General features: G+C 49.8%; 1 protein-coding gene across 1 annotated transcript in view; it reads left to right on the forward strand.

Annotated features, from left to right (window-relative positions):
* MGAT5 (alpha-1,6-mannosylglycoprotein 6-beta-N-acetylglucosaminyltransferase) overlaps positions 1-12,674 on the forward strand; it is a 304,189-nt gene that overhangs the window by 74,513 nt on the left and 217,002 nt on the right. Inside the window, exon 2 of the mRNA XM_082260943.1 lies at positions 1,267-1,649. Within this exon, the coding sequence (XP_082117069.1) occupies positions 1,409-1,649 (241 nt within the window). The 5' untranslated portion in view covers positions 1,267-1,408. The remainder of the gene's footprint in view (positions 1-1,266; positions 1,650-12,674) is intronic.

Raw genomic sequence — 12,674 nt, forward strand, 5'->3', positions numbered from 1 at the left:
TTCCTGCCCTCCCTCACTCCCTCCCCCCACACCTTCCTGCCCTCCCTTACTCCCCCCCCACCTTCCTGCCCACCCTCACTAAACCCCCCCCACACCCACCTTCCTGCCCTCCCTTACCCCACCCCTTCCTCAAAAGGTGCCAAATATGGCAGTGGAGGTTGGGGGGAGGCAGACAAGCTGAGCTTCCCCTTTTTGGATGGAGTTCCGCTTTAATTGGCCTCATGAGCAGCAGCATGGCCTTGGTCCTAGAATACACCCAGGTAACCCTTTGATAATAGTAACATACAAAGTACAAAAGTAATTCAGTTGCAAGCACACGATGCTTGTAACCTGCCAGAAAGTAAAAACTGTTAGGAAGCCTTTTAAGTGTACTTGCCAAAATGTGTTTTTTTTTTTTTTTGTTTTAAAAAACATTTGTCAGTTTTATTGCAGGCCGTGTTCTGTTGGGGAGATTTCCCTTCACTTCTTGTTGCAGAGACACATCAGGAACAGGAAAACGCTACAGTTATGGCAATTGCCCTCTTAGACATTTGTTACTAGAACAGTTGTCCCTACTGGGAGCTCTTCACTCCTTCTTGTGACAACTGTAAAATTCTGAATTTTCCATGACTTTGCATCTCGCTGACAGTGGCCAATAATAGAGAAGTGATAATCCCCCGTGGGAACACGCAGCCTTTCAAATTTACACACGACTCTAATCCTTCCCTTTTTTTAACCAAAAGTAGCTAAAAAAGGTTTGGCAATGCTGCATACTGTTTAATAACGCGATTAAAACAGGAGAGATTGGAAGATGAGCTGTAAGTAAAATCCCCTTTAAAGTAGAACTTCACTCTCCAATCAACATGATTTGTAATCCTCAAGCTGCCAGCATTATTAGATAAGAAAATCATATTAAACGTTTTTTTTTTCTGCAGATTTCGTCAGTTACAGCCTGGTTTCTTACCTAGGCAAGTGATGTCATGCATCCCAGGAGGAGGGGGATTCTCAGCTAAGCACACCCTCCTGCCTGCATGCATGGTTTTGATAAGGGCAGATGGATTCCAAGTAGTAAATTCTAGTTGAATCATTTGCCCTTACTCCAGATGGTCAGAAATGCTAGGCATTTTTGAGTGATCTCTCAACAAAGTAAAGCATGTAGATGTGAATGGATGAGGGAGTTTTCATTTAAATATTAAAAATGAATTAAAAGTTTTTAATTTGTGGTGCTCAGATGCAGTGAATATCCGCTTTAATCTTCTTCTTTTTTTTTTTTTTTTTCCCCTGCAGCATTACGGTGCTAAATGCAAACGATCTGATTACTACAATGCTGCGACTACAGTCCTCTTTGTGAACCTGAATATCATGGATCTAAAGGGTCTTTGCAGCCTTTAGAACAACTGCCCTGAAAGAACGATTGCCCGCAAAGGCCATGGCCCTCTTCACGCCGTGGAAGCTGTCCTCTCAGAAGCTGGGCTTTTTTCTGGTGACTTTTGGCTTTATCTGGGGTATGATGTTGCTTCACTTTACGATCCAGCAGCGGACTCAGCACGAAAGCAGCACCATGCTCCGCGAGCAGATTCTGGATCTCAGCAAACGCTACATCAAAGCCCTGGCGGAGGAAAATGGGAACGTCGTGGATGGCCCATATGTCGGCACGATGACAGCATATGGTAAGGACAAAAAAAAGCGCATGCATAGCATCTACTTCTGAGAGAATGAATGACATTCGTATATTAAGGCTGTGTTTGATGGCTGATTTTTTACAAGAGCCAGCGGGTTTCAATTCATCTGCTGGCTTATAGAAAACAAAGCACATTTATTGGTTTAATTGTCCCATCTGGTTGAAGAGGATGCAGAAATTAAACAGACCTACAGTCAGGAAACCTTTTCCTGCAAACAGGGCGATACAAGCAAGTTGTGAATCACATACAGTAGGTATAGAAAAGAATCACACCCCCCCCCCCCCTTAAAATCACATTATGTTGCTTTGCAGCCTGAAATGAAGACTGTTTTTGACTTATCCAGCTGTATTTACTATTATAACATCCAATTGAAAGATATAACACCAAAAAACGAAATCAAACAATCCCTGAGTTGGAAAAAGGATCACCCCCCCTTAACCAACTTTTGCTTTAACTACTGCCTTTTGTCTGTTGGGATTAGGGCGGCAACTAACGATTAATTTGTCTGTCGACTAATCTATTTTTATTTTTTTTTTGCTTAATTGAGTTTTTTGGATTTAGCTAATTAATCCTGTAATTAATACAGACCCCTCAGTAAGCCCCCCTCTCAGTACAGACCCCTCAGTAAGCCCCCCTCTCAGTACAGACCCCTCAGTAAGCCCCCCTCTCAGTACAGACCCCTCAGTAAGCCCCCCTCTCAGTACAGACCCCTCAGTAAGCCCCCCTCTCAGTACAGACCCCTCAGTAAGCCCCCCTCTCAGTACAGACCCCTCAGTAAGCCCCCCCTCTCAGTACAGACCCCTCAGTAAGCCCCCCCTCTCAGTACAGACCCCTCAGTAAGCCCCCCCTCTCAGTACAGACCCCTCAGTAAGCCCTCCCACCTAGTACAGACCACTTAGTAAGCCCCCCTCCCAGTACAGACCCCACAGTAAGCCCTCTCACCTAGTACAGACCACTTAGTAAGCCCTCCCACCTAGTACAGACCATTACAATCTGCCACAGTACAGTACAAGCCGCCATCTTGGTTTCAAACTTCAACCACAACTTTTATTAATATGAAGCAAACCTAAAAAAAAGTAAACTTTCTTTTCTCTTGGTTTTAAAACAAATGAGGCTGACCATTTTATAGCAGGGAATGGAAAATGTGAATACCAGAAAGTAGAAGCAACCATTGCTATGCGGAACTCAATTGTGGGGATTTGAGTTTCTGGCCCGAAGGGTTTGGAAGGGACACATCCGGTGTAGCGCCACACATGTGACATCTCTGAGTACCTGGGTGATCGGGGAGGATGGCGAAGGTGTTGTGGCACAAGCTGTGGCGGAGTACGGGGGTGCTGGAGACGATCAGCGCTCACCCTGAACAGCTCCTCAGGTATTAATGGTCCTCTTGTCTCCGACATCGGTGTGGACGGAGCCCGGGGGGGGGGGGGGGCGGATTTCACCCGGCCGGCAACGCATAAAGCGGCGCTGCGGCCGGCCAGGGGGCGTGTGACGTCGCGTGTTGACGCGTCGTTGCAGCCCTAGTTGGGATATGTCTCAACTAACTTCGTACATCTAGACTCTTCCCACTCTTTGCAGAATGGCCCAAGTGAAGGTAAATTTGGTGTCTATTCTATGATGGACTGCAGTCTTAAACCCCATTGAAAAATCTGGAATGACTTGAAGTCTGGGCTCTGACTAGGCCATGCAAGGACATTCAACTTTTTCTCCTTTAACCACTGTGTTCTCATTTTTTGCTGTGTGCTTTGGGTCATTGTCACATTGGAAAATAAACCTTCTTCCCATTGTCGACTCCCTAGCAGAGGGCAGCAGATTTTCCTCAAGAAGTTGATGGATGGCATTTTTCCCCATCAATTTTCCTTCTATCCTGACAAGTGCTCCAGTCCCTGCTGCAGAGAAACACCCCCATAGCAGGATATTACCACTTCTATGCTTTACTGTAGGTATGGTGTTATTTGGATAGTAAGTGGTATTGGATTTCCGCCAGACATATGGTTTGCTGTTGAGGCCAAATATTTAAATTTTAGTCTCATCTGGCCATAACACTTTTTCCATGTGGTCTCAGAATTTTCAAGGTGCATTTTGGCAAAGTTCAGGCATGACTGTGTGGCCTTTCTTGAGTGGCTTTTTTTTCTTGCAACCCTCCCATACAAGCCACATTTGTGGAGAATGTGATATTGTTGTCACATGCACACAGTGACCTCTTTGTCATAAATTCCTGCATCTGCTTCAGAGTTGCTGTAGGCCTCTTGGTAGCCTCTGACCAGTTTCCTCCTGGCTTTTTCATCCAAAAAAAAGTAATTATTTTAAAGGGGGATGATTCTTTTCTATACCCACTGTAGCACTTGCAGTAGGTGTTCTGTAGCTGTTCTTTGGCATGGATGATAATGTGAACATTGCCAACAGTGCTGTGTGGCTGTGAAATTGCTACCATGTCTGTGAAGGTGCAAGCCAGTGCCACGCAGCTCTTCTTGTTTTTGTGACATCAATTTAATCTAGAAGTGGGCAGGAAATGGGTCCCTGATGAGGGCAAAGCTTTGTCTGGCTCGAAAGCAGGGGCATCTAGGCACTTCCATGCTGCCGAATCCTGCACTTCGAGTAGTAGCCTTTGGGGAGCTAGGAATGGGCAATGTGCCATTGGGGTGGTGGGTTTAAAGTAAAACTTTATTCTTTTGCCCTGCATGGACAAAGCACAAGTTTGCTTTATGGCTGTTTTTGGATTGGCTAGCATTGCAAGAAAAGGAAGTTGGTGTTTGTATTCATCTTGTGATTTGGATCAGCTCTGCAACTTAAAACCATATGCTTGTTAATGAGAGCGGAGTCTGAGTTCTTTAAGCATTGGCAAACTGCACAGATCTGTGTACACACTTCAGCAGTCCCAGGGCCTTGGCAGCGACTCACTGCAAAGTGTTTTCCAGTAGTGCTCTTTGGTACTTAGAACAAGTGTTTTTGCCAAAAGGGAAAAGTTCTTGAACCAGAGTTCCAGAAGAGTAACACTTTTGGACCAAGGTTTTATTTACACCGTTTCCACAACCAATTTCTAGCTGTGCGCTGTTGTTAAAACAGTGTTTTGTGTTTATTTTTAGTCTAGAATCAGAAGACTGTGGAGGTATTGCAGATCCCAGCATGACCTACCAGCCAGCAGATGGCAAGGGATGCTGGAATGACTGCTCACCCACCTTTTCGGTTTTATGACCAATGGAGAATTAACCACTTTCCTCCAAGGCCAATTATTAGACTTTTCACATGTAAAAATGTAACTTTTTGTTGCTAGAAATTGAACCCCCAAACATATTTCTCTTTCGTTTATCGACGGACACAGCGCTCCTTAAATCATAACTACTGGGTTATATTGCCTCCTCCAGGAGTAGAACTAGGCAGAACACCTGGCTACGTCCATGGGCTGTCCTCAGCTTGGTATATAACCTCCCTCTCTGCTCTAGGCAATACGTTTTTATTCTGTCTAGTCAGGAGTAAGGACCTAGGCTCCCGACTGGGATCTATGGTCCTAGCTTTTTTTTTCCCTCCTTCCGTCTTTTTTGTTCCTCAAGAGATCTACAATTGGCGGGCTGGATAAGCTAGATCCAGTGGTCCCTCAGCCCAGCCAGCGAGTGCGTGCAGATCACAGCTACACGCTAGTTAGGCCGTGACATAGCCTCATGGACAGAGGCTGGCCCGAGAGTTAAATGTCTTGCAGGGTCGCATACGACCGGGCTTGGCTGAGTTGCAGCGGTCCCGTGGCCTACAGCTCCCCTACTTTGGTGGCGATTATTCTGTCTGGAGTGTTACCCGCATCATGGAAGGGTAAGTACAGTCCCCCCTCTCCCCTTTTTTTTTTTTTGGGGTGTATGTGGGTAACCTCCAGGGATGGTCGGACCTGCCTGCAGGTTCCCTCCTCCCATCCTTAAAAATCACTGTGAGCTGGGCTTCCCCCCCCACTCCCTTTCACCCCTGTCTGTACCTGGAGTCTGGAGGGGGTCCCAGGGCCGTGGATGCAGCGGAGACCCCTAGGGTCTCTCCCGCTATCCCCACTCTGTAAGGGTCCTGGGATAGTGTCATGCCATGTTAGGGGTCCCAGTGTAGGAGACTTAGTTGAATGACCCACTGTTTGCAGTGTGCGTATAGTGCAGGGGGTCCTGGTGCATAGCGAATTCTCCCCTAACGTGTCCTACCTTCAGGAGATGTGTCCCCTTGCAGAAGGGGCAGCATATTGCAGAGGGCACTTGGAAGATCCTGGCAGCATGCTGTAGCAGATGGTGGCCATTTTCTTTTAGTCTGGCTGGTCTCAGGTTGGCGGCCATGTTTGTGTAGCCTGATGTTACTGGAGCCATTTTCCTTTAGTCTGGCTGGTCTCCGGTTGGCGGCTATGTTTGTGTAGCCCGATGTCACGGGGGGACCATTTTTCCTTAGTCTGGCTGATCTCCAGCTGGCGGCCATGTTTGTGTAGCCCCATGATGTTACAGGGGCAATTTTTCTTTAGTCCGGGAGAAGGATGAAGGAACAATGTCTGAACTACCTAAGGTCCCCCTATCCCTTTCCAGGGAATTTATTTTACCTAGGTCTGATTCTAATTCTGACCAAGGCGGTCCTTCCTCTGGACCAACTTCAGGAACCACAGGCCGTTATTAATCGGCTGCTGTCAGATAGTTCTCTCTCCCATTTTGCATACAGGTTCTCAGTCTGGTGGTATGCACCTTCAAGACAGTTCTGTTTGCACAGTCCTACATGCAGGTTCAGCTCCACAGGAGGATGCCGAGGTTCGTGGCGCGATCATGGGTTCTTCTGCCAGACGACATCCATGGGCTACGGTAAGGCCAGTATCATCCTCCACTCAGGCTTCTTCCGCAGTTCCTGCGAATCAAGGGAGAGGATCTTCCAATCAGTCTGGTGGCCATAAACGTCCCTTGGGGGCTTCCTCTCAGAGAAGGCCAATTGTCCCAAGGGCTGATCTACCATCCTGGTTTAGTCACTGGTTTTAATGGCTTATTGAAAGCCAGGTACTGAGGGATAGAAGTCTGGATCAGTGATCCCTACTATGGTGAAGGCGAGGAAGTCTTCCAGCAAGATATGCCATCGTAAGTGGAAAGCTTACATTTCTTGGTGTGAGTTGGCTGGCGCTCATCCTCGATCCTTTTCTGTGGCTCAGATCTTAACCTTTCTTCAACAGGGCATTGATCAGAAGTTGGCCCTAAGTACCCTCAAGGGGCGAGGTGTCTGCCCTGGCAATCTTCTTTCGTCGACTCCCTCCCCCCCCCCCCCTGTACGGTGTCTTTGTCTCCATTGGATTTAAATCTAGTGCTTTCGGTTCTCCAGAAACCTCCATTTGAGAATATTTGGGAGATTACCTTGCCTACGTTATCCCAGAAGGTGACCTTGGTGGCCCTTACCTTGGCCCTGGCAGGGTATTGGAATTGGCCACATTATCCTGTCGCAGTCCATAGGGATAAAGTGGTTCTTTGTCCCTGTCCATCAATCCTGCCCAAAATTGTCTGACTTTCATTTGAATGAGGACATTGTGTTGCCTTCCTTGTCTCCAAAGCCGGCTCATACCTTGGATGTGGTTCGTGCGATTTGGGTATATCTGGCAGCTACGGAGTCCTTTCGGAGGTTAGACTTGCTTTTTGTGGTTACAGACGGACCAAGAAAAGGGCTGGCTGCTTCTTCAGCTACTATCTCCAGAAGTGTCGGACGGACGGTGACTCAGGCCTTTTGCATTAAAGGTTTAGGCTCCACCTTTCCCTGTCACAGCGCATTCCAATCGGGCGCTGAGTGCTTCTTGGGCCTTCCATCAGGCTTCAATATCGCAAAATTACAAGGCGGCCACTTTGCATACCTTCACAAAATTCTATAAGGTAAATACTTTCGCAGAAATACTTTGGCATCTGACAAAGCTTCTTTTGGCTGCCTTCTTTTGATCTGGTTTTCTCCGATCCTCCCCTTCTTCCACTGTCTTCTATCCATCCCCTGATACTGTAGAACAGAGCCTTGGGGGCACTGTGCATATGCTCAGTTTTGTGTGTATTGCAAGGGTGTTTTTAAATATTTTTTTTTTTTCTTGGGAGGGTGCATGTGATCAGCACAGGGCCAATCAACACTGTCCAGAGGGTTAGGAGTCCTGCAGCCTCATAGGGCTGTCAGCAGAATGAAAACTCCTCCTACAAGCTTTAACAAGACACTGATAGAAGTCACAAGACTGCTATATACTGCTCAGAAGGTTGTTAGCAGTATGTCACGTGGTTGTACTATTGTATGTGGTCCTACTGAAGAGACTTCCCCTCCCTTTCTGTCTTGGTAACCCCTAACAGGAAAACTAGGAAGTGGTGAGAGCTGATGGATCAGTTGACTGTCAAATTGCTGTCATTGAGAGGGTGATTAGTTACACCTTACTTTTTTTTTTTTGAGTGGTGTGATCTGTTTTTCCAACTGATTTCTGTTTTTGAATATTTTTTTCTCTTACGTCCTCCGACAGTCGCCGCCATCTTCATATTCGTTACAATGGGGTATTAGACTTTGCTCCGTAGGAGTAGCTAGGCAACAGAATATGTTAACATTAAAGCTTTTAACATATCCCACCCCCAAGGGGTGGTCCCCTCAGTCAATACCCTCCTACTTCCTGTATCCATATCTCAGTTTCAATGTCCTGACAAGGAGTAGCTGGATGTCTCTATGCTGGGGCATTTTGTCTCAGCCTTTCTCTTCTTTTTTGATTTTCTTTGAGTTTTTTTTCTCTTGTCTTACTTAGCTGTTACTTTTGTCAGCATTAGTTTAGTCTTCTGATGAAGAGGATCGTGCGGGCTGGGTCTCGGGCTGATTCCCCTGGTCGCAGGTTGTGGGTCAGTGGCTTCCCAGCCTGCCATCGAGCGTTCAGTCAGGTACTGCTCCTGACATTCTGAACGACCCATCCCTGTTCGGTGCAGGGATGCTATGGTGAGGTGGCTACCTCACTGGACGCTGTGCGGTTTCTCAACCCCACTTCTTCTGCGTCCTGGCTGCCACTCTCCCTGTCACGTGTGCAGTGGCTTGTTCGCCTGTGCAGGTTCCCCACGCCATTTGAGGTAAGTGTATCTGTGTGGGGACCTGTCTGTTTGGGGGGTGTCAGTCTGGGACTGTGTAACCCTGCCTCTGGTCACAATGTTGGTCTCCCTGTCTGCTGGCTGCATTCTGTGGGCTGCAAGGAGGGGGGTTATGCTGCACTGTCATGTGTTAGTTGTGTGCTCTTACTGTGTGCCAGACTGTGTGCGGAGGGGCATGATTGTATCATGTTTGTGCACATTGCGGCGTCCGCTGCGGCGGTCCGCCATTATTTTACATTATATTGCATTTACGGCATGGAGGAGCGGTGTTTCTGCGCCAAATGCCGCCATTTTGGCGGCGCTCGCTCCGGCCGCATGGTAAAGCTGCAGGCGGCCATTTTCTTGTATCCTTCCATAGGCTTTCATAGAGCGCCCTGCATGTCAGCACTTCCTTTCTCCTGGGCGCACCAATCGAGGCAGAAGCAGCAGCGGTCTCTCCAGGTTTTTACCTCCCTGTCCCTGTATCCTTGCCTGAGTTGTACTTTCTCCCTGTGGGGGTCGACTTGTGTGGTGTGTGTGTGTGTGCGGTGGGCTGCGCTCACCGTGCTTTTTAAAGGGGCAGTTAACCCTTTAATTTTCCACATACTTTGGGGCATGGATTCTCAGGACTGCAAATTTCCTGCCACATTGGTGGGGAGCCAGGGGACTGCTGTTTCCTCCCCAGGGGGGGATTTGGCTGCGGTTGTGGCTAGCCTTGCTGCTCAGGTGCAAATGCTGGTGGCTGCTCAATCCACTAAAAGGCCCAGAGTTTCAATTTCCTCTGATTCAGAGGGTGATGGGGCTGCTGTGGCTGGGGTCTCCTTGTCGGGGTCCCGTTCCTCCCTGGATCTTGTAGGGTCCGAGGTGGAGGCTGAGGTTGAAGGGGTTGATAATTCTTCCCCGGGCTCGTCTGAAGAGCTTGCACTCATGGATGAATTGGTTGCTTCTATCAAGCAAACGCTGCGATTACAGGATGAGCCATGTCCCCCTGCTGCCTTGGCAGCTTATGGGACGAAGAAAAGACGCAAAACATCGCAGGTTTTTCCCTGCACTGATGATTTTCAGCGTGCTGTTAAGGAACAATGGCGTAATATACGCAAGCCTTTTGCTGTACCAAGTAGGTTCATACTGCGTTATCCTTTCACGCCCGCTACTGACGAGCGTTGGTGTGTGCCGCCTCCAGTGGATCACGCGATAGCGGTTTTGAATAAGTCCACTGCGATTCCTGCTGATGATACCCCGGTGTTCCGGGATGCCACGGACAAGAGGCTGGAATCTCTTGCTCGTCATACCTATTCTATTATGGGTTCTATGCTGAAAGCTCTGTTTGCTTCACTTATGGCAGCCCAGGCTGTCGCGAGTTGGACGCAGGTGCTTAGACGCGTTTTGGTGGCTGATTATGCCCCTCAGGCGACATTGGATATGGTGGATCAAATCCATCAGGTAGTCATGTATTTGTGTGATGCAGACTTGGATATAGTTTAGTTGGCTGCATGTGTACACGGTGTGGTGGTGTTGTCTCGGCGCTTGGTTTGGTTGAAGTGTTGGTCGGTGGACCAATCTTCGCGCAAGACCTTAGCCAATCTGCCCTATGACGGTTCTCACCTTTTTGGCGAATGCTTGGATACACTGATAAAGGGGATCACGGGTGGTAAGAGCACGCTCTTGCCCCAATCCCACAAGGCTACGGCGGCTCCTGGTAAGAAGCATGCTTCCTTTCGGCCCTCTCAGGGGTCCTTTCGTGCCTTTCGGTCGCACTATAAGGGCAAGCCGTTCAAAGGTCAGGGCTCCCAAAAGAAGCCGTGGACGGGTAAGCAGAAGTCCGGCCAGTCCGGATCCGCTGCCCACAATAGTGCGGCCTGAAGGGGCACCCTCACCCGGTTCTGGGGTGGGGGGACGCTTGCTCGGTTTTCCGCAACCATGGCTGGCCCGTGTTCGGGACAGGTGGGTTCAGGAAATCGTTCGATCTGGCTACAAGATCGAGTTTCTCTCTCGGCCGGAGAGCAGATTCTTTCCCTCAAATCTTCAACTGTCTCCGGAGCGTTTGCGGGATCTGCACCTAGCGGTGCGCGACCTGAGGGCTCAGGGAGTGGTGATTCCGGTTCCTCATCGGGACAGATTTCGGGGGTTCTATTCCAATCTGTTCACCGTGCCCAGGAAGGAGGGCAAGGTTCGTCCGATTCTGGACTTGAAGGCTCTGAACCGCTTTGTGCGGGTTCGCAAGTTCCGCATGGAATCCCTGCGGTCGGTGGTGGCTGCCCTGGTTCCGGGAGAATTCATGGCCTCCATCGATTTGAAGGATGCGTACCTTCACATCCCCATTTTCGAGGGTCACCAGAGGTACCTTTGATTCGCCATTGCGGAGGATCACTACCAATTCGTGGCGTTGCCTTTTGGTCTCGCCTCGGCTCCACGGGTTTTCACCAAGGTGCTTGCACCGGTTCTGGCCTTGTTGAGGGCCCCAGGGCATCTCTGTCCTGGGGTATCTGGACGATATTCTGGTTCGGTCTGCGACCAGCCAGGGTCTGGAGAAGGACCTGTCCGTCACGTTGCAAACTCAACAGGAGTTTGGTTGGACGATAAATTTTCCAAAGTCGACGCTGGGTCCTTCGGTTCGGCTTCCCTACCTGGGAATGATCCTGGACTCGGTCCAGGCGAAGGTCTTCCTGCCGGACGACAAACTCGGGACTCTTCAGGAGGAAGTCGGGTCCCTCAAGGACGTTCCGTGCTCGTCCCTCCGGACGTGCATGAGATGTCTGGGGTTGATGGTCTCGGCTTTCGAGGCGATTCCCTTCGCCCAGTTTCACACGCGGGGTCTTCAAGCGGAGATCCTGTCCAGGTGGGACGGGCGACCACAATCTCTGGATCTTCAGATTTCGTTGAGCCATCGCACCAGAAGGGAACTTCTGTGGTGGCTCCAGTCCCCGACGGTGTCGGGGGGGCAAGTCTTTTCGTCCGCTTTCATGGACGGTGATAACCACGGATGCCAGCCTGTCGTGGTGTTCTGGGCGTTCTGTCTGCCCAGGGGACTTGGTCGGAGGGGGAGTCCTCCCTTCCGATCAACATTCTGGAATTACGTGCGATAAATCTCTGTCTTCAACGTTGGACGGACAGACTGCAGGGCTGTCCGGTTCGGGTGCAGACGGACAATGCCACGGCGGTGGCCTACATCAACCACCAAGGGGGCACCAGGAGTGCCCGTGTGGCTCGGGAAGTAGCCGACATTCTGTCTTGGGCCGAGACTCGCGTCCCGGCGATATCGGCAGTTCACATTCCAGGGGTGGAGAACTGGCAGGCGGATTATCTGAGCCGCCAGTACTCGTCTCGTCTGAACAACAAGGTGCAAAGGTTCGTGGCAAGGTCGCGCGATCCTCGGGCAGACGCGTCAGACGCGTTGGTAGCTCCGTGGCATCAGTACCGACTGATGTATGCGTTTCCACCGATTCAATTGCTGTCCAGGTTCCTTCGCAGGTTGCACTCGGAACGCAGCACGGTGATTCTTGTGGCGCCGGACTGGCCTCGCCGGTCCTGGTACGCAGACCTCGTGAATCTGGCGGTCGACGCCCCGTGGCGTCTGCCTCTTCGAGACGATCTTCTGTCTCAAGGGCCGATATTCCATCCTACTTTACAGTCGCTGGCTTTGACGGCCTGGCTGTTGAGACCGAGGTCCTGAAGGATAGGGGTCTCTCCCCTGAGGTCATTCACACTTTGATCAACGCGAGGAAGCCTTCCTTGGGGAAGGTCTATTACCGTACTTGGAAGGCCTATTTTGCCTGGTGTGAGTCCAGGGGGTTTTCACCTCGCACATACTGTTTCTAGAGTGTTGTCCTTCCTTCAAACGGGGGTCCACCAGCGTTTGGCGCTGGCTACGGTCAAGGGTCAGGTGTCTGCGCTGGCCGCTCTTTTTCAACGTCCTGTGGCGTCTAACTCCTTGGTTGGCACTTTTGTTCAAGGAGTGCGA

Source organism: Pelophylax lessonae (assembly GCF_965119305.1).
Source record: "Pelophylax lessonae genome assembly, chromosome: 6".
NCBI classification, from domain to species: domain Eukaryota; kingdom Metazoa; phylum Chordata; class Amphibia; order Anura; family Ranidae; genus Pelophylax; species Pelophylax lessonae.